At 32.5% G+C, this 22,505-nt stretch overlaps 3 protein-coding genes across 4 annotated transcripts; all 3 read right to left on the bottom strand.

Moving 5' to 3' along the window:
* Nucleotides 1-1,538: 1,538 nt before the first annotated feature.
* On the bottom strand, nt 1,539-6,001 carry LOC103487066 (alpha-dioxygenase PIOX-like). 2 transcript variants are annotated; one of them, XM_008445263.2, is made up of 10 exons: nt 5,869-6,001; nt 5,256-5,522; nt 4,996-5,145; nt 4,518-4,654; nt 3,892-4,105; nt 3,622-3,767; nt 2,789-3,016; nt 2,467-2,669; nt 2,068-2,311; nt 1,539-1,923 (listed from the first exon to the last, which is right to left on the bottom strand). In XM_008445263.2, the coding sequence occupies exons 1-10, from the start codon at nt 5,962-5,964 to the stop codon at nt 1,698-1,700; spliced, it is 1,911 nt and encodes a 636-aa protein (XP_008443485.2). In that variant the 5' UTR covers nt 5,965-6,001; the 3' UTR covers nt 1,539-1,697. The 2 variants fall into 2 exon arrangements, with proteins under 2 accessions (XP_008443485.2, XP_050939844.1); XM_051083887.1 differs by having other exon boundaries at nt 4,518-4,651; nt 5,869-5,995.
* A 3,415-nt stretch (nt 6,002-9,416) lies between these two features.
* Nucleotides 9,417-15,787, bottom strand: LOC127149074 (uncharacterized). Its single transcript, XM_051083888.1, has 7 exons — nt 15,659-15,787; nt 10,997-11,110; nt 10,650-10,906; nt 10,344-10,559; nt 10,077-10,268; nt 9,638-9,995; nt 9,417-9,552 (listed from the first exon to the last, which is right to left on the bottom strand). The coding sequence occupies exons 2-6, from the start codon at nt 11,103-11,105 to the stop codon at nt 9,645-9,647; spliced, it is 1,125 nt and encodes a 374-aa protein (XP_050939845.1). The 5' UTR covers nt 11,106-11,110; nt 15,659-15,787; the 3' UTR covers nt 9,417-9,552; nt 9,638-9,644.
* Nucleotides 15,788-16,728: 941 nt separating this feature from the next.
* Nucleotides 16,729-21,996, bottom strand: LOC103487064 (alpha-dioxygenase PIOX). Its single transcript, XM_008445262.3, has 10 exons — nt 21,833-21,996; nt 21,296-21,559; nt 21,023-21,172; nt 20,392-20,525; nt 19,806-20,019; nt 18,406-18,551; nt 17,936-18,163; nt 17,606-17,808; nt 17,252-17,495; nt 16,729-17,120 (listed from the first exon to the last, which is right to left on the bottom strand). Exons 1-10 carry the CDS (start codon nt 21,953-21,955, stop codon nt 16,895-16,897), a joined length of 1,932 nt encoding a protein of 643 aa, XP_008443484.1. The 5' UTR covers nt 21,956-21,996; the 3' UTR covers nt 16,729-16,894.
* Between the last annotated feature and the right edge of the window lie 509 nt (nt 21,997-22,505).

Genomic DNA, 22,505 nt, shown 5'->3' with positions numbered 1-22,505 from the left:
ATCTGATACTGTCGGCTCACGTGTTGCTACTGCTTCTGCACGAAAATTATTTCGAGAATGTCACCTTCCTATATGCTCCGCATGAATTCTACCTAGTACACGACTTCACTGTAAGAAGGACAAGTGTTGCAAATGCATGTGAGGGAAGTCGTGTATCGGGTACACGACTTCGTTGCTACGCGCGACAAATTTAGCAGTCAACTGTAGCGTTGACTTCCAAAACATACACCTGTACCGAAGTCGTGTATCAGATACATGACTTTGCTACTCTATTTCTGTCAATAGTTTCGCGCCTACCGTAGTTTTGTCAATATTTTAAAGAAACATTATTTAAAAGAAATTCTGATTTTTAAATCAACTTGAAAGAAGTAAAACAATTTGGAATTTATATCATTATTGTTACCTTCAAATTATTCACAACTTGTTTTTAGGTTATTGGTGAGATTAACGTTCGAAACCCTTGTAATTAATGATATACATAATTATTATTTTACATGTAAATATTAATCAACGAGTTTAATTAATCTAGTTTGTCCCTTCTTTGATTTGCATGAGTAATTGATAATAATCCAAGTAGTACTACAAAAGTATATAATTTTGCCTTTCGACATGTTTACCCTCCTTCTTAATTAAAAAAGAAAAGGAAGTTGACTGCTTAGTCAAACATAAAAGAAGTTGACTTAATTAAGATAAAAAAAGTTGACTACTTATATTAAACAAAACAAAAGAGAAGTCATGTTAAATATTATTTAAAGTTAGAGAGATCCAAATATAAATCTATAATTTCTTTAAAAAACCCCATAATTTACCATGATGTCTCGCAACGTTTAAAACTACTCACTAACCTCTCCTAGGTTGCACACATTGCATGTGTCAGTATTCTTTTCTAAAACAACAAAAGTTCTCGAAAATATCTTTATAATCCATTGTTTTTTTCCCTAGATTTCCAAACCTTTAAGTAGAGTAAGTATGAAGATCCAATTTAACACTAAGAGTGTAATATGACAACTACTACCAACGGCGGATTTAGTATATGCTCAGGGGCTTTGAGCCCCCCTAAATTTTGTCGTCCTTATAAAGAAAAAAATATTTAATTTTTAATATTTGTAGGTAGTTTATTGATGACTCTATTTGTATGCCTCATTCCAATCCAAGTTCGTATGTAATTTATTTTCTACAACCCTTCTACTACCTTACTTTAAGAGTAATTTTTGTAATTTCCCATTTTGACAATATTTTCAACTCATATAGTTTAGTTACGTTCCATCTTTTTTCTATCACCCGGCACGTAATATGTATAATAGAAGAATAACATTTATTTTAAGATAGTCTATCATTGATTGGTAGTGTCTAATATTATTAAGTTAATTTATTGTAATAGCTTATTGACGCTCCACACATTTATGCATATTATTGTCGATTGATCTTATTAATAAAGTGCGAGAGGAATTTAATTACATCCAAAACTAAGTTAAATTTATATTTAACTTGTGTATCGCAGTGTCCTGTAAATTAAGGTTGGGAGTATGCATATAGCGAGAACAAAAAACAACACCACATAATTTCTTTTATTTCGAAAATATATGAGAATCAAAATCCAAATTCCACATTAAAACATGAAAGCAAACAAATAGAAAAACAACACGAAAACAATGCAACGATGAATAAAGGCGAAAAAAACAAACCAAAAGACTCGGTTAACGAGGAATACGAAGGTAAATAGGAACTTTGTTGGGCTTGTTAGGAGGAGAATCCCAAACAGAGAAAGCACTTGATGAGTTCATCCATTTTTTTGAAATCTCGGGGTGATGTCTTTCTATAACATCTTTTAAACTCTCTGTCTTGTTTACCCATTCCAATCCCCTCTTTGTGTACGCTCCTTCGTTGAAATAGCATGTGAAGAAGGTATCTGCTTCTAGCCTCCTACATTATTACGGTTTTAATTGCTCTAAATTAGTCTGAGTACCAAAATGGTTATATTATAATAAAAATAGTATTTATACATACTTAATTTTTAAAAATAATTTTTTTTTTAAAAAATAGAGATGAAAGTTTGATTTACTCTACCTTGAAGCCATGAGCAAGAAAATGACAAAAGCGGTCTCACTAATAGCAAAGCCTTTGATTTTCTTCTCAGCCAACAACCCCACAAGAATATCAAGCTCCTCCACATTATCACCATACACTTCACGAAGCACTTCAATTGCCTCTTTATTGTCCGTTAAATCTTCCCATTTCGAGATTGGAATAAGAAATAATCCTCTACGAAAGTCATTGTATCGAGCAACTTTCCTCTCTCTATCCCTATAAACTGCAAAATGAAAAGAAAAAAAAGAGTAATATTTAATGATTAACATGATGCAATTGTAAAACGAAGGGTTCAATTTAATTAGATCAGAAGAGGAAGAAGAAGAAAGAAAAAAAAAAAAAAAAAAAAAAAACGAAGGGTGGAGATTGGGTCAACACCTTCAAGGGCGGCAAGGTCAACGTGATCGGGCCTATCCTTGCCGTCCATGTCTTGGGCTATGAGATCCCTAAGCCACAGTGGATAATTAAACAGCTCAAGAGCTCCACTTGCTTGGTGGCCCATTGAAACTAATAGGGCCGTGAAGCCCATCTTCTTCGAGGTCTCTTCTCCTTTGTGCCCTATCATATCACTCATTGGCACTCTATTCAAAGAAGGAAAACAAAAAAGAATATCCATTAAATTAGTTGAAATATGCAAAATAATTTCTCAATGATTGATGATACATAGAGAGAGAGAGAGAGGGAGGGAGAGAGGAGGTACTTTCTATTCAAGGGTGGAGATTTGTTCTCGTCGGGATCGTCATACACATCTCTGAAGTAGAATTCTTCAGGTAGAAGTGGATGCATACGATAGACACTAGTGAATTCTTCAGTCAAGGAATATGAGACACCGTGATTATTTGGTTTTTTTAAACCCACTAAACCTCCCAAAATTTCTCCTCCAACATGTCCGAACATGTCTTTAAATTTCTTTCCCAATAGTCCGTACCTTATATAGAATTAAAAAATCATAAGACTTGATTCAAGGAGTTTATGAGTTTTTTGTTTTTATTTTTTTTATTTTATTGTTGTTGTAATAGAATCAATGAGCCATTGTCAATTATAAGTTTAAAATGACGTCGATTATTTTTGGAATAGTAATAACATTTTCAATTTTTAAGGGTTTAATTAAAATGAGTCCGAACACGTCTTTAAGGGTTTAATTCATTTGGTATTCGAGTGTAGTTGTAATTATATCATCAAATTTTTAATAATTAAAAATGAGTTTGGAAACTTAAAGAAGTGCTAAAATATTAGATTCTCAAACTTATATAATCGTATAAATCTAAACAATTGTATAAATTTAAGGGTAACTTGGGAGTTCAATTTCTCAATCATTATAACTTTGAGTGTCTAATTTTAACATTTGTAAAAGCTTAAAGATGTAATTGTAATTATCACCATATACTTTCAGAAGTGGTTTTTGTAATTTACCCGGCAAAACTAATACCGATAATTTTTTTAGTTTAACAAATGTGATAAAAAGAGATTCAATTTACAAAACAAATCTTTTTCGAAAACTTTTGAAAGAATAAAGGAAGAGTAGTAAAATACCAATTGCCTCTCATTCCAGCAAGCAAAGTGTCAGTTTTGAGAAGCTCAACAGTCCAATCAATGGTGTGAATTTTGGCAATCACAGCAGAAGTCACAAGTCTTGCATGTCTATACAAATCTTTATCCTCCATATCCTTATATTCCATCTGCATTCAATTTTAACGTTATCGTATTTTAATGTATGTATCTCAAACACCATTGACACATCTTTAGCACCCTCACATTTTAGTCCAAAATGTATATTTTTGATAAAAGGTGAGAGATACAAACCTTTAAGGCGTCACAAACGGCATTATGTTCCTTAATGAATAGAGCTTGCAAAGTAGAGACACCAGCCCAACTATTTCTAACATCGCCTGAGATAGCAACACCGTCGGTGTTGTGAGGAAGAAGACCGTCGTCGTCGATCTTTAGCTTCCCATCTTCAAAAGTTCTTACCTTCCCCAACATCTCTGCATTGCTCCCATACAAAACACTTCCATCCCTAAGGAAAGTCAATAGATTTATGAAGCTAGATAATTAGAGAAAGTTGAAAGATTTTTTTTTTGGTTAAAGTTACAAATTCTTATCCTTAATTTTAAAATTTGACTTAAGTTGGTCAACATTTGATCTCTAAATTTTTATAATTTTAAATCTAGTACATAAAATTTTATTTTTCTAAAAATTTTATTCATCTACTAATTGAATATGCATGTTTAAAATGACCATTAGATATTTAATTTAAATTTATGTTTAACAGACTAATTAACTTTTAAAATTGATAAATTTGTCTAAATGTATTAAACATAAAATCGAGAGGTTAGAGTTCTATATATATATATATATTTAAAAAATTGGAGATAAAATAAAAACTAACATGTAATGTAACTTTTGTAGCTTGAAATTGAATTACTTACCACCAAGGTGTTCGAATGTTAATAGTTCCAGTTTTGATGTCTGAAACACCTGTGGGAACTTGTTTCGTGGGGAAGAATTTGAAGGATTTCAATGGACACTCACTTGCAACTTCACGTGGAGCCACCAATTCCACCTCCTGTACTTTCACCAATACAAAAGTTCAACATAACTTCAAAGAACAAAAAGATTAAAATGTTTGACTTCTCGATAAAAAATATATCCATTTTTAGTTAGTTGAGATATGTTTGTATAAAATAGCAAAATCTAGGACTAATAACCTAGATTTGTATTCCTAATAAAATTATACATGTAAATGTGTCAAAATAAAATCAGTTTAATAGTTCAAAAATAATATATTTATCTTCTTCTAGGTCTTCAACTTTTTCTCATATTTTTTAACATTTCAAACTCCACTCAAATCATTGAACTTTGTATTTTAGATTATTAAATAAATAAGATGAATATATAATAATAAACCTGATTGGTTTCCTCCAAATGATCCATCCAATCATGAATCATGAATTGAATCCAAGAAGCAGCAATCACGTTGAATTGCTTTCCAGTGTCGATAAGCTTTTTTCTTGCCAAAAGTTTTGTAGCAACCACCATAGGATCAGGTTTCAACAACTACAAAATTGTTACCAAACGAATCCTTGATTATTTTCGACTTAATACATACTTCTCTTTAAAATAAAAAGTGAAGGCAATGAGCAAAAAACATATATATGATCTAATACCGTTTCGGATTGGTCAACGGGATGGATGTTTCGGCCAAAAAAGGTGTCTTGTGCTCCGGCATCTTCATCGAAGGGATCATTGTACTTTCCATCAGGAGTTCGGTATGGGTAATCCTTCGGATTGAACCGTACTCCACCAGGTGGGGCTTTCCCTACATTGAACAAGCTATATTGCTGATGAAGATGTCGACGAGTTGCTAGATAAAGTAGCCCTAAAATAACAGGAAGTTTATGCCAGACTCCCAATTTATCAACAAAATGTACGATCTGCAAGTTTAAGAAAATGTGAATTTGTTAGCACAGTTTAAGAATGTTTTTTTTTTTTTTTTGTCTCTAAGTTTCCACATGAACATTAGCTTTTATTTTTGGGAGAAACTACAATATGTTTATTTACTTTTTCTACAGTTTTAGAATTTTTTTTCTTTCTATTTCACACTTTGAAAATTTTCCAAAACTAAAAAGAAAAACATAAAAATATGAAATCGAAACAAAACAAATATAGTAAGTCAACTGTTATTGTTTGACAAATAAATTTGTCGTTATAAAACAAAGAAATGACTATTGAACAAAGAAATTTTTTACAACAAAACAATCATAGGGTAAAAATCATTACCAGAAACAAAAAGGTATCAATAGCGGACATCCTTCGAACCACTTCATGAAAATCTTTGTGGATGAACTTTAAAACAAGTCCTTTGAAAACACCCATATCTTTTTGCTCTCTATTTCTCTTGAATTGTTCAAAGAGGACTTGGAATCTCCATCTCCATCTATACCAATATATATATATATAGACAAAAAAGAAAGATTAAAGAAAGATTTCTAAAGTTGACCAATTATTTAAATTCAAATTAAAATAAATATTATTTTGTATTTTGAATTATTAAATTAAAAGCGGTAGATATGATACCTTTAATATTTTAAATAGATCAAATCATCTTAATTAATTGGAAGAAGAAAACAATTAGGATTTTATATTATTATTATTACCCTCAAATTATTCACAACTTGTTTTTGTATATTATTATCATTTATTAAAAAAAATAAATGGAAATTAATCTAATTAAGTTAGTGTGTGAAGTCTAAGTATTTTATTAAACTTGTCTGCTTCTGTTTATATATAATGTTTGAAAAGGATCATTCTTATCTCTAAAGTAATATATAAATGAAATTAATTGATCAACAAATGCATCTCTTTAATTCTTTTAAAATTAGTCTTTTTTTTTCTTTTGTTATTTGTTTTTTTCCTTAAAAAGAAAAGAAAAGAAAGAAAAAAACCTCCATCACAAAGGGAAAAGAAGACTTCACACTAATACTCATCTAAACTTAGCATTAAAAAAAAAAAAAAAAGTCAACGAAAATGGGAACACATAAAAATGATATATTTATTTTTTGTTTTAACAAATAGTCTTTTTTTATTATATATTTTGTTTCTTTCCATCTCTATTTAATATCAACAACCTTGTTGACGAACTTTAATTTTAAAAAAATAATAAAAAAGAGAATGGAGATTTATAACAGAAACTTGTATTGATTTAGACCTTAAACTTGTATAAATGTATTGATTTTAAGATTCTTATATTATTAGATTAACACACCTACGAAATTTGAATTAAGTTAATACATTTATAAAAGTAATATTTAAATTGATAAACAACTATTATCGTTAAGGGTTTAAATTGATAAAACCTCCAAAATTTAATATTCAAATGAATATTAGTTTATAGTTTAAATTGATCCAAACTCTAAAATCGAAAGATATTTATCTTCGACTACATTTCAAATTATTTTTTATATTCGTGCATTTTGCACCAAATTAAATTAAAGTAAGTGCTAAAAAACTGTTGTATCTTAAGTCCCCCTAAATATTTCTAAAATAATGTTATTAGTTCTAATAATTTTTAACTCAAACTTTGAGAACGTTTTTGATACTTTACGAGGATAAAACTTAGACTAAATTTTATTTTTTGGTATATCCCTACATAAACCAAATAATACGCTTTATTATTATTTGATTAAAAGAATAATCAATAAATGTTGTACATTTAAACTGAAGCTTGAAAAATATTAAAAGTTGAGACTTTGTTTTAAACTAAAATAATTAGTCGATGAAAAATTGGAAAGCCAAATTAGAATAAATTAAACCCGAAAAATTAAGAGGTTAAAATAAAATACACTCAACATTTATTTATGCTACATGATCCAAATTGATTTAATGAAGTAACAAAAGAAATAAGCATTTGATAACATAGTTATTTTTACGAAAATGAAACAATCTATCATTATTTGTGTTTCGTAGGACATTTTAGTTCAATTAATAATTAGAAAAATTAAATTATGGACTTTTAATATACCCATCAACAATATTAGATATGTGTGTGTTTAAGGGTAAATTCCACTCACTTTTGGAATTCGCTTTTGCTACGAATTAAAACAACACATACAAATATGAGTGAAATCTCTCTATCAATCTCATAACTTTGGCTTTTATAATTTTAAATAAGGATGCATATAAAATTGTAATCGATGTCTTTTCTACAGGCGGTTCATAAATTTAGTACATATTGTAATTATATATATATTTCCAAATGAATAACACATGTTTAATTTAAAAACTTTTAGGTTTAAAAAACAAATGACTATGATTTAATATTAAAAAGTTTGAATATGCCACAATGAATTTAGCACTTAACGACAATTAACATCTATCGTTTCTCTTTGAATTGTAGGTTTGATCACTTATTCTGATAATTGTTAAAAAAAAATGATATTTAAATTTGAAAAATTTACGTATATGTAACAAAATACCAAACTATTTACGGCTTGTATAACAAAGCTCATAAAATTAGCAATTTTTTAATTATTCTAAGTTTGCCCTTTCATCTTTTTCTCTTCCTCAGGATGAAATCGTCTTTTTCTCCTGCGATTTCTTTCATCTTACTCCTGTGATTTGTTTTATCCAAATTTCTTTCATTGTATTTCTCTTTTCCTCTTCTTTTTTTTTTCTACGATTTCTTTCTATAATCTTTCTTATTTTTCAATTCTTTTTTTACGTCGTTAAATCTTTCAATCGTCTTTTCTTCTTTTTTTTTTAATTTCTTTTTATGTCGTTTAATATTTGCATCATATTTCTTCTTTTCAGATTCTTTTTTACGTTGTTTTATCTTTTCATCGTCATTTTCTTTTCTTTTTTTTTTTTCGCCGTGATTTCTTTCTATCGGTTTTTTTATGTCGTTTAAATTTGAATAACCAAATCTAAACGATCGCGTACAAAAAATAATTTAGATTGGAGTAGCCAAATCTAAACAATCGTGTACCAAAATAATTAAAAAAATCATTTAACAAAAAATAAACGATCGTGTGGACAAATCTAAACTATCGTGTAGACAAATATAAACAATCGTATAAAAAATTAAACGAGTGTAGCAAAAGAATTTTAAAAAATTGTTTAGCCAAATCTGAACGATCGTGTAGACAAATCTAAACGATCATGTAGCAAAAGAATTTAAAATAATCGTTTAGCCAAATCTAAACGATCGTATACCAAATTTTGAAAAAAATTCATTTAGGTTTGGGTCCCAAAATATAAACGATCGTGTAACCAAATTTAAACGTAACCAAATTAAACGATCGTGTAACAAAATTAAATGATAGAATTGAAAAAATAAATTGTAGCCAAATCATCTAAACGATCAAATCTAAACGATGGTATAACCAAATTTAAATGTAACCAAATTTAACGATAGAATTGAAAAATAAATTGTAGTCATATCTAAACGATCGTGTACCAAACAATAGCCAAATCTAAACCACTACAAGAGACGTGGGTACTCCCGACGCACAAATACGTCGGCGAAAATGCAAAGAACGTCGGGAAAGGATATCCCGACGTACAAAACGACGTCGGGAAGAACGTCGGGGGAAATGCGTCGCGAGAGGCTTTCCCGACGCCGAATTGGTACGGCGTCGGGAAAGCCTATTTTCCGACGTTTTTTTCCCGACGTAATGAACGTCGGGAAATATTTTTTATATATTTTTTTAAATATTTTATTTTTACTTTTTTCCTTATAATATTTTGCTCAAACATTCACAATGATGTTCGGATTGCTCAAAAAAATTTGGCGACGTTTTGGATTAAATTAATAAATATACAAACACAAATTAAAAAATAGAATTAAAATTAATAATACGAATAAGTTTACTACAAGAAAATATAGTTTTCAATATACAAAAAACATAAACATAAGACCCAATCTCCCAACGAGGTGCGTATGCGCGTCATTCTACACCTTCGGTCCTAAAAATGGTATAAAAATAACTAAGTTTAATACATAATCATATATTGCAAAAACTTAAGAATAATAGAGACATATACGACGTACCGCAGGGCTAGGGATCATGTGGTGGTCCCTGTTGTGCACGAGTTAGGTCTTCAATCATCTTTTTCATAGCTTCCACTTGTGAAGCTAATGCTTGGTGATTTCTATCTTGTACTTCAATCCGTTCCAAAGCTTCATGAAGTTTAGCTTGTAATTCAATCTCTTTTTGTGTGGACTGCGAAGAACAAGATGTCGACGAACTGCTTGCACTTGCCGTTCTGCGGGCCTTCGGCTTGGGTCCCCAACCAAGGCCTTTTGAGTAGCCTGGTCGTCGACCCAACACCTGATCGCATATCTCATCCTCAGAGAGTGGCTGACTACCCTCTGGGGTAGGCTGGGATTGGAGTTCCAGCATTTGATTCTGCAACAAATTTAAAAATTATGTTAGGTAACGCGCTAAAATATATAATAAAAGTGGATAATTAATAAGGGTATAACTTACATGCGCATCCTCGGCGGCCTGCGACACGAATGTCCCAGCTCGAACGTGTGTTTCCCGGAACAATTCCACACGATCGACCGGCTGCCCTCTTCTTTCAGCGAGCTCATACTGTCGTTGTAGAAACGACTTCGACCCGCTACTATGATTGTAAGGCTGCTTCTGTCTAGCAGCCTTGTTTGTCCGTGATTGCTCCTGCATTAAAACAATTATATTGTTTATTTCTTATACATATAAAAACTTGTTATCATAATTAATCATGACAAATACCTGGAATGCACGGCTGATATAATGGTCGCAGAGGAAGTGCCAATCCTCATCACGTCCAACCAATGCGTTTGGTGGATTGGCACGAGCCTCCTCCGGGTCGCTGTACTTTTTGAAATGTTTATGACAGTCGGCCCGGAACTCTTTAAAGGTCGTGAGCATCTGATGCTCAACAAACCTGTTCATTGCTTGATCGTTGAAATCAAGCACAAAGAATCGCTGCACATTACAAACATAACACATTAGATTGGTTAAAGTTAGATATGTTTCAAATGAAATCATATATAAATGTGTAGTGCATTTAATTACCTGGAGGTCGCCCTTGACGACCTCAATGTATTCTCTCCCAACGTCCGTCCACTTAAGACAGCGGACAGGAAATGTCTTTCGCACGCACACGCCTATCGCTTGGCTGAAGCGAACGGCGTGTGGAGAAATAGGCTTCTCCGCTCCAGGGGCGATCGTCATCGGAATGCGCCCATTTATTGCAACGTGGCGCTCTAACTCCAAGAGTCGAGACTGCGCACGTCTCCTAGGAGTCGGGGTCGTTTGTTGAGAAGAAGACCCTGCTCAATAAATAGACAATAAGATATAAAGTTAGGAACCCCTACATGAAATATTTGTAAGTTAAAAATGAATAAAATTCTTAGACTCACCCGTATTGTCGCCCACAGATGACGACCCTCCCGCAATGTTATCTAAATCCTCCTCAAACTGGAGGAACATATCGTCCGTCTCCATAAAACTTGATCGTCGATATGACATAATGACTATGGACATATAAAAAACAAACATTCAATAACCAAATACAAACACATAGCTAGAATCAAAATATATAAACTAGATATAAATATGTGCATACGTGGTTTAATTTGTCACTATAATTCCTCATCGCTTGCATGTGACAAGTGTTCATCCACATCGTCGATGAAGTCGTCAGTGACATGACGCACAACCGGTCTTTCAACGATTGTGGGATCAACGTCATTTCTGCATAGAGTGTCATCCTCGATGTGGTCATCCACTTGGTGGCTTACAACAACTTCTACTATATTAATATGGTCATTCTGAACATCCTCCACTTCTGGCACGTCCCAAATACGCTTATTTTGGATGACTTGCACAACTTTCCAATTGATACCATTTTTTGGATCATCTACATAAAAAACTTGATGTGCTTGAGTTGCAAGAATTACAGGTTCCTCCGCGTACCAAAATCGGGATGTGTTGAGAGATTTGTACCCTACTTCAATGTGTGTCGTTCTTTGACTTTTGTTTACGTCCGTGTCATACCACCGACACTTAAATAGCCATACATTTCTTCCCAACGGATATTGTACGTGCAACACTTCGTCCAGAACACCGTAGAAATTATTGTCTCCAGTTCCACTTGCATCGCTTTCACCAATGACCATTATTCCACTATTTTGAGTAGTACGTCGAGAATCAAGTTCAATAGTGTGAAATCTTACACCACCAACGATGCATCCATTGTAACAACGAACGTCAAAGGATGGTCCCATCGCTAGTGAGAAGAAATCATCAGATAGGTTTGCAGACTGACGCAGTTCTAACACCTGTGCTCGAAACCATTCAGGGAATGCTCGTTCATGTATTTTATACAAATCCATAGAAGTTTGAGCATGTCGACGTTGGAGCCTCAAATGTTTCCTAATAGAGATGAGTTTAATTTCTGTAAGAACAATATATAACAAATATTTAAAAATTACAAAGATGATGAATATGCTTACTTGCGATACTCTGTTATTTCGTCAGCATTATTCAGTATGTACCAATGGAAGAGTCGTTTCTCTTCCTCTGATATAGCACGAACACTTGATGCACCTAAGGGTCGTACTTTCTGCTTGAAAATTTCAAAATCACCAATTACCTCGTTCTCTACAATGGTATCATCATTTCGCTCATCTCTTGTGAATCGAGTCTCTATACCACGTAGGTAACGTGAACAAAAGGTACTAGATTCATTCATGATATAGCCTTCTGCAATTGACCCCTCAGGACGTGCTTTGTTTCTAACATACTGCTTTAACGTTCGTAGACTCCTTTCAATCGGATACATCCAACTATAAGAAACCGGACCAGTAATCTTCGTTTCATATGGTAAGTGAACGGCAAGGTGCACCATAACGCTAAAAAAGGCAGGTGAAAATATTCTTTCCAACTTACAAAGTATGATTATGATATCTGCTTGCAATCTGTCTAGATCACTTACTCTTATCGTTCGGGCGCACAAGTCACGGAAAAAATTACATAATTCGGTTATAGCAGTGTATACGTTCTTCGGTAAGAATGCTCGAATACCAATTGGTAGCAGTCGATGTAATAAAACATGGCAATCATGCGTTTTTAATCCTGATATTTTCCCCTCTCTTTCATGCACACATCTCGATATATTGGAAACAGATCCATCGGGAAACTTAACTGATTTCAGAAACTTACAAAACTCTACTCGTTCACTGGTAGTCAACGTGTAGCTCGCATGTGGCTTCACCAATCGGTTACCCACTTCTACAAGATGTAAATCCTTTCTTATCTTCAGATCTTGTAAGTCCAACCTAGCATTCGTGTTATCCTTCGTTTTCCCTTCGATGTTCAATAACGTACCAATCAAATTGTCACAAACATTCTTCTCAATGTGCATTACATCAAGTTTGTGACGTAACAAAAGTCTCGACCAATAAGGAAGATTGAAAAAAATACTTTTCTTCGTCCAATTAAGAGCTCTCTTTCTTTTCTTATCCTGTATTGAAGGATGTTTACTCATAACTGGAAATTCCAACTGATCTAGTTGTTCTAATATTTCATGCCCATTCATCACCACAGGAGGAGCCTTACGCTCTACCTTTCCATCGTGTAGCCTACTTCTACGCCACACGTGATTCTGTGGAAGATAGCGTCTATGTCCCATGAAAGATATTCTACCTCGTATCCCGAAGGACGATCTATCACTCATGCATATAGGACATGCCTGATACCCCTTCGTACTCCACCCTGATAGGTCACCATACGCCGGGAAGTCATTAATCGTCCACAACAAGGCTGCGTATAGCTGAAAGAACTGACCTGTAAGAGAGTCATACGTACGCACCCCAAAAGTCCATAAGTCTTTCAATTCCTCAATCAATGGTTGGAGATACACATCAATTTCCCTACCAGGAGATTTAGGACCGGGTATGAGCAATGACATAAAGAAATTTGTCTCTTTCATGCATTTCCATGGTGGCAAATTGTAAGGAAGTAACACAACAGGCCACATACTGTACGAGGTACTCATTTGACCAAATGGGTTAAACCCATCTGAAGCCAAGCCCAAACGCACGTTTCGTGGATCAGAAGCAAAATCAGGAAATTCAGAATCAAAGTGCTTCCACCCCTCTGCATCAGCTGGATGTCTTAAGACATCATCTGTTTCAACACGTTTGTCCCTATGCCATCTCATGTCAGCAGACCCTTCCTGCGATACAAACAAGCGCTGTAATCTAGGTACTAAAGGAAAGTGGCGCAATACCTTATGCGGAATTTTTTTCCCTCTATTATCATTAACCTTGTACCTAGCCTCGCCACATGTAGGACAATGTTGCAAATCAGCAAACTCTTTCCAATACAATACACAATCATACTTGCACGCGTGAATAGTCTCGTATCCCAAACCCAAGTCACGAAGTTTTCGTTTTGCTTCATAAAATGAACTAGGAATAGTACTATTACACATTGGAAACGCTGCTCTTAAAAGTTCTAACAACATGTCGAACGACTTGTTACTCCAACCATTTAGAACTTTCACATGCATCAACTTAACCAAAAAATTCAACGACGAAAATTCAGAACAACCGGGGTACAACTCATTACGTGCTTGATTCAATAAGTCTTGAAATATATTATTTGTTGTATCTTCATCTATATTTACCCCAACATTCATCGCCATTTCATGATCTTCCAAACGAAATTCCTCTATTTCCTCTTCATGTTCAATAGGGGCTTGTAAATCATTTAGCATACCAAAGATATCACCTTCTTCATTAAATTGTGTACTACTAGTTCCTTCATTAAAAGGATTACTACTAGTTCCTTCCTCAAAGTTTTCTGTACCTCTATAGCTAGACTCTCCATGATACACCCATTCTGTGTAGTAGGGGGATATTCCTATAGTTAGTAGATGTCTTTCCACACCCTCTAATGAGCTCCAATTTAAATTCAAACATCTCTTGCATGGACACCTCAATCGTCCGTAAGCATCAACGTGAAATTTGGCAAATTCTAAAAATTGGGTCACTCCATGTCTATACTCAAGGGATAACTTATTTCTAAGTTTCATCCAACCCTTATCCATAGCTGCAGGATAGCCAACACAACCTAATTATTAACAACACAATACTTCAAAATATCTTCACATCCTACCAACCCCTCCAAACTACAAAGGCTACCATAACTGCAGGATAGCCAACACAACCTAATTATTAACAACAAAATACTTCAAGCTATCCTAACTACCACCCCTTGATACCAGCAAATTCAAAACAAAAAAGGCTACCATAACTGCAGGATAGCCATCCCAAACATAAACAAATTCAGAACAAAAAAGCTACCATAACTGCAGGATAGCAAAAACAAATCTTAACACACATATTACATTCCCAATTCAATTTAACTATTAACTCCCCCCCCCCCCCCCCTTCAAATTTCAATTTTTCATTCAACTATAAATTCCCCTCCTCCCCCCCCCCCCCCCAATCTCAATTTTCAATTTAACTTAAACCCCCTCCCTCCAATTCAATTTTAAATTTAACTATTAACTCCACTCCCCCCCCCCCCCCCTCCAATTTCAATTTTCCATTCAACTATAAATTCCCCTCCCCCCCCCCCCCCCCCCCCCCAATCTCAATTTTCAATTTAACTTAAACCCCCTCCCTCTAATTCAATTTTAAATTTAACTATTAACTCCACTCCCCCCCCCCCCCCCCCCCCCAATTTCAATTTTCAATTTTCAATTTTCAATTCAAATATAAACCCCCCTCCCAATTCAAATTTCAATTTAACAATAAACCTCTCCCCCAATTCAACCCCCATTCAATTTTATTCAATTTTCTAAAACAAAAATCCTAAACCATTCAAATTTCAAATTTCAATTCAACTACAAATTACACACACTCTATACAAAAATACATTTAACAAACAAAAATCTATTCCAAAAGAAAATCCTAAACTAATTTTCATAAAAAATAACCCTAAACTAATTTTTATCAAAAAAAACCCTAAAACATAAACTTAAATCAAATAAATTTACATATTTCACTTACCTAACGTGGCAGACGGCGACGAGGAACAGCGGCGAGGGCGGTCGGCGACGGACGGCGGCGGAACAAAAGGAAACAACGGCAAGGCGATCGACTTCTTCTTCTTCTCCTTTCTTTTTCTCCTCTCCTCTCGGCTTCGGTTCTGTGAATACAGAACTGAAATGAATTTAAAGGGGATTTCCCGACGCAGTCACGAGGCGTCGGGAAATCCCCCAAAATGCGTCGGGAATTCCCCTTTTCCCGACGCTCATTAAACACCTTTTCCCGACGTTTCACGTGGCGTCGGGAAAAACCCCTATTCCCGACGCCTCTCCCGACGCACTGTGCACGGCGTCGGGAAAAGTCCCTTTTCCCGACGTATTGTTGCCGACGCCTTCGTAGTGCGTCGGGAAAGATTGTTTTCCCGACGCATCTCCCGACGCGTTATTGGTGGCGTCGGGAAAGCCCTTATTCCCGACGTTTTTTATGCCGACGTGATTTTCAGCGTCGGGAATGGGCCATTTTCTTGTAGTGAACGATTGTAAATATATTACGCGCGCGTTATTGACGGTGTTGTTGACGGGGCATTTTTTATATTTTACACAATCGGCCTTTGGACTTTTTTCATTTTCGAAATTGTTCTATATAGTATAAATACTTTGTCGATTTTTTATATTTTTGAAAAGACCCCTTTACATTTAAGAGCTCAAGGATATTTCGATCAGATCTACCCACACTATAGCAACTTTAGCATTTCTTCAAGGGGGTGTTCTTCATAGTATTATTCTAATTAAGAATCATCCAAGATGAAGAGGTTAGGTATTAGGAAGTGTAATTGAATCTATTACACCTTTTTTATTTGAAAAAAAAATAAATTCAATTTTAATTATGATGCTTTTATTAAATTATGTTTTTAAATGGCTTACAAAAATAACCTTTTCCAATTTTAAGGGAAAAAAAATCAATTTATAATATCTTAAAACTGGTTTTTGAATTAATAAAAACTTTAAATAACTAATATAATAATTGAATCATTTAAAATCCTTTAACTTTCATGGGTAAATTATTACGATGCATGCATAAGAAACATGTTATGCATAATAATAAACAAGTTAACAACTTTCTTATTTATTTAGAAAATACGAGAATCAAAATTTAAATCTAAACATTAAAACATGAATTAAAGAAAAAGATCAAAAGAAAAATAAGACAACAATAATAACATGGCTATGAAAACCGAAGAAAAGAGGAAAAACAAAGTTAATGAGGAATACGAAGATAAATAGGGATGGGATTGGGCTTGTTAGGAGGAGAATCCCAAACGGAGAAAGCACTTGATGAGTTCATCCATTTGTTTGAAATCTCTGGATAATGTCTTTCTATAACATCTTTCAAACTCTCTGTTGTGTTTACCCATTCCAATCCTTTCTTTGTGTATGTTTCTTCGTTGAAATGACTTGTGAAGAATCTATCTGCCTCTAACCTCCTGCATTATCAAGATTTTTTCTTTAAATAAAATTAAATCCTACAAATTGGCTACAGTAAACTATCAAGCTTTTCATATGATTTCTTTAATTAAATTGTTTTTTTTTTTGTTTTTTTTTTTTTTAACTTTACCTTGAAGCCATGATCAAGAAAATGACAAAAGCAGTCTCACTAATAGCAAAGCCTTTGATTTTCTTTTCTGCCATCAATCCTACCAAAATATCAAGCTCCTCCACATCATCACCGTACACTTCACGAAGTACTTCAATCGCCTCTTCATCGTCAGTTAGATCTTCCCACTTGGAGATTGGAATGAGAAATAATCCCCGACGGAAGTCATTGTACCTAGCAACTCTCCTTTCTCTGTCCCTATAAACTGCAAGATGGAAAGAAAGAAAATTATCGTTTAACATAATGTAATTGTAAAGAAACAAAGGGTTGAGATTAGATGAGGAGAGAAACGAAGGGCTGTGATTGGGTCAACACCTTCAAGAGCGGCAAGGTCAACGTGATCGGGCCTATCCTTGCCGTCCATGTCATGGGCTATGAGATCCCTAAGCCACAATGGATAGTTCCACAGCTCAAGAGCTCCACTTGCTTGGTGGCCCATTGAGACTAATAGGGCCGTGAAGCCCATCTTCTTTGAGGTCACTTCTCCTTTGTGCCCTATCATATCACTCATTGGCACTCTATTCAAAGAAGAAGGAAAACAAAAAGGAATATCCACTAAATTAGTGTAAACAAGCAAGTAATTACTGATGTTATAATATAAAGGTGACAAAACTATTATGGAAAGAGAAAGAAAAGAGGAAATACTTCTCAACCAATGGAGGAGATTTGTCGTGATCAGGATCAACAGAAACATCTCTAAGGTAGAAATCATCAGGTAAGAGAGAGTGCATGCGATAAACGCTAGCAAATTCTTCTGTTAAGGAATAAGGTACACCATGATTATCCGGCTTTTTCAAACCCACTAAGCCTCCCAAAATGGCTCCTCCAACGTGTCCAAATGTGTCTTTGAATTTCTTTCCCAATAATCCATACCTTATAAAATTAAAGAAACCATTTTAAGTTATAAGTATGGGTAATTAAATTTAACAGTTGTAGACGTTTGAATTGAAGGCGAAATTTGCAACTATATCGCTATACTTCAAGGATGATTTATGCAATTTGTCCAAATGTTAATATTGATATATATATATATATATATATATTTTTTGAATACGATGTAATGCATATATGTATTTAAATTATTGAAAGAGTAAAATGTAAAGGGGTAAGATTACCAATTGCCTCTCATTCCAGCAAGCAAAGTGTCCATCTTGAGAAGCTCAACGGTCCAATCGATAGTATGAACTTTAGCAATCACAGCAGAAGTCACGAGTCTTGCATATCTATACAAATCTTCGTCCTCCAAATTTTCATCCTCCTTCTGCATCCAATTTTAGCATTTATTTCATTTTAATATATATGTATGCACAGAAAAATGGAATCATACAAAAGAAGGGGATAACTTTTTTTTCCTATGTTTCTTCTTTTCTTCTTTTCTTTTGTTTAAAAAGAAATCTTTAATCGACAAACTTTTGATTTTATTTTCTTTACTGTTATTATTTTTTAGTAAAATAATTACTAGTAATGATATGATATAATTGGACAAACAAGGTAATTAAATAGATGTTTTATCCAATTGTATTGGAAATTTTATAGTTTTTAAATTAGAAAAAGAAATAATTATTTGAAAAAGAAACTAAAATGATATATATATTTATAAATTTAGTTCACCCATTTATACTTTTACAAATTAGTCATTAGATGTCTTACTTCAAAAGAAATCCATTGAGAATAAATTAGTCTCTTATCTTCAAAAAAAAAAAAAAAAAAAAAAAGTCCATTGAGAGTAAATTAGTCTCTATCCATCTTCTCTCGATAAAATTTAAAAATATATTTCTAATATACAATATTTTTTTATATGGTTAATACATGTATATAGAGACAAAAATAAAATACATTATATAGAAGACAAATCAAAATAATATTATAATAATTTTTATATTTTATTAAAGGTTAATGTATTACCCAAAACTTTGAGCCTGGTAATTTAACAAAAAAAAAAAAAAAAAAAATCGAAACACAAGTTACATTATTTAATAAAAGAAAAAAATGAAAAATATAATAAGAAAAAACCATAAAGTACCAAACAAAAGAGTAGAGGTGTATTTTTGTATTTTTCTTAAAAGTTGAGAAACATGTTAAAAAGGAGAGAAAAAATACTTTATTGTCCTTAAGATCTAGTTTTTTTAGTCTTACTTTTACAATTTTTACCTCCAAAATATTAAGAAAATCTATAAAAAGTATCCAAATAAACAAAATATTTATCATCTTTAAATTTTATTTTTTAGTAGTTTCTCTGCCAAGTTTAATAGTTTATTATTATTATTTTTAAAATCTCATAATTAATTAAGCTTCTTAGGTTTCGTCATTATTGAAATTAAATAATTTAAACTTTCACTTCATAATTATTTTAAATTAATTAATAGACATCGGTGCTAAAACTAAAACTAAGAGTGAGTTTCTATTTATCTTATAAAAAGTATTAGGTTTTTTAGTTTTTTATCATGTGAAAAATTCATATTTATCAATGATATACAAAACATGCACTCGACAACAGGTAAAAAAAGATGCGAACCTTTAGGGCGTCACAAACTGCATTATGTTCTTTAATGAAGAGAGCTTGCAAAGTAGAGACACCAGCCCAACTATTTCGAACATCGCCGGAGATGGCAACGCCGTCATTGTCGTGAAGAAGAAGGTCATCATCAGCTATCTTGAGCTTACCATCTTTATAAGTTCTCACCTTCCCCAACTTTTCTGCATTGCTTCCATACAAAACACTTCCATCCCTGAACAAAGCCCACACATTAATGAAGATTAGAAGATCGATCGAGTATATATGTAGATGTATTTTTTTTCTTATTAGGATTGAGTTAACATATCCCGTTCAAATAACTTGTTTTTGAATTTTCGAAAATTAAACTTATAAATACCACTTTCAATAATAAATTTTTTTATTTTGTTATTCAAATTTTTATTAATGGTTTTAAAAACTAAATCAAAATTTAATAACTAAAAAGATCAAAATTTTAAAATCCCACTGAAAAATCATATGTTTCTTTAAAAATAATTGAAAGTTTAAGAAAGTATTAGTTAATTAAAAAGATCGATAGATATTTACAAAAAATATATATAAAAATAAAGCTAAAAAAGATTCTTACCACCAAGGTGTTCGAACGTTAATAGATCCAGTTTTATTCTCAAAAAAGCCAGTTGAAACTTGTTTTGTCTTGAAGAATTTAAAGGATTTCAACGGACATTCACTTGCAACTTCACTTGGAGCCACCAACTCAACCTAACAATAAATAAACAAACAGTTTAATTTATTTAGATCATATCCTTTTATTATAATTTATGTTTATCTAACTTCTTTTTCAACCTATTTCATTTTGATTTCTACATCTTTTATTTTATTAATACCTTTAGTAAAAAACTTAAATGAGTGTGTGATCGATCATAATTTTTTAAAAAAATTTGAAATAAGTTTATATTTTGAATACTTTTGATTCTTCCATGTAGGGTTAAGGAAGTAGAAATACATACACAAGATTCCAATCAAAATGCCCTAGGCCTAAAATTAAAAATATAGATTTGTACTATACATTAATGTCACGTGATAATGCAACCAAAACATTTTATAGGTTTAAAAGTACTTCAAATAATACATATCTTATATTTGTCTCCTGGTGTTCAAACTTTTCTTTATGTTTTTTCTATATGCATATCAAACTCTAATTCATTCAACTTTGAGATTTTGAGTATTAAACAAATAAGATGTTTATAGTATTAGACCTGTTTGGTGTCTTCCAAATGATCAATCCAATCGTGAATCATGAATTGGATCCAAGAAGCAGCAATCATGTTGAATTGCTTTCCGGTGTCAATAAGCTTTCTTCTTGCCAAAAGCTTCGTCGCAACCACCATTGGATCGGGTTTCAATAGCTATACAGACATTGTCAAATAGATTATCTTTAAGTTCTGGTTTAATATAATCTTTTTTTTAAGAAAATAAAGTATCGACTAAATGAAAAAAAACGTATAATGTTTATATATGGTATATAATACCGTTTTGGATTGGTCAACAGGATGGATGTTTCGGCCAAAGAAAGAACCTTGGGCACCAGCTCCTTCATTAAAGGGATCATTGTATTTGCCATCAGCAGTTCGATATGGGTAATCCACTGGGTTGAACCGAACTCCAACCGGAGTTCGCCCGACATTAAACAAGTTATATTCTTGATGAAGATGTCGACGAACTGCTAGGTAGAGTAACCCCAAAATCACAGGAAGTTTATGCCAAATTCCCAATTTATCAACAAAATGTATAATCTGTAAATTCAAAAAAGAAGAAAAAAAAAAAAGAGATTCAAACATTAGCACGGATTCATGTTTTTGTTCTTCATTTCTTGCTTTTAGGTCGGGATGAAATGTGTTTAATTATTTTTGGGTAACTATTACCCATTTATTCATTCTAATTTTAAAGAATTTTTTAGAACTTTTTTTTTTTTTTTTTCATTTTCGTCTTCAATTAAAAATAAAGAAATAATTGAAAAAAAAAAAGCAAAATTTTAAATACGTAATAAGAAAAAAATATATCATTACCAAAAACAGAAAGGTATCGATGACAGTCATCCTTTCAACGACTTCATGAAAATCTTTATGAACAAACTTTTGAAGCTCTCCTCTAAGAACAATTTTAATGGGTTTCAATAATTGAGACAACATCTTTTCCCCTCTCTCTCTCTCTCTCAACTCTTTCTCTTCAATTGTTAGATGAGAACAATGAAGTTTGCAATCTCTAGATCCCAATATATAGAGAGATGAAGGGATAAACTGTGAAAAGTTGACCAACTTTTTTGCAATAATTAATATTATTATATTACTATTTGGTATTTTGAAATATTAAAACGTGGTGGGCATGCTACCTTGATTTTTTTTTTCTTTCAAATATTCAACTTGGAAGAAGAAAACAATTATGAATTTATCCTTTCTTTCAAATTATTCACAATTTAAAAAAATAATAATAAAAAGACCTTAATTATTATATGATTATTATATTATCACATTTCCTGAAACAAATAAAAAAAGATTGGGTTTTTCTAACTTTGCAAAGTATAATATCTTTTGAGCTTAATTATTATATATTATATTATGTAATTATAATATATAGAAACTCATTTGGGTTAGTGAAGTAAGTAATTTTTTTAATTTCTTTTGTAGATCAAATCCTATCTCTAAGCTATATAGAAATAATAATAATAAAAAAAAAAACTTA

This window comes from Cucumis melo, chromosome 4 (genome assembly GCF_025177605.1).
Source record: "Cucumis melo cultivar AY chromosome 4, USDA_Cmelo_AY_1.0, whole genome shotgun sequence".
NCBI classification, from domain to species: Eukaryota; Viridiplantae; Streptophyta; class Magnoliopsida; order Cucurbitales; family Cucurbitaceae; genus Cucumis; species Cucumis melo.
The sequence above is the reverse complement of the archived record's forward strand: the minus strand, read 5'-3'. Positions and strand labels throughout refer to the sequence as shown.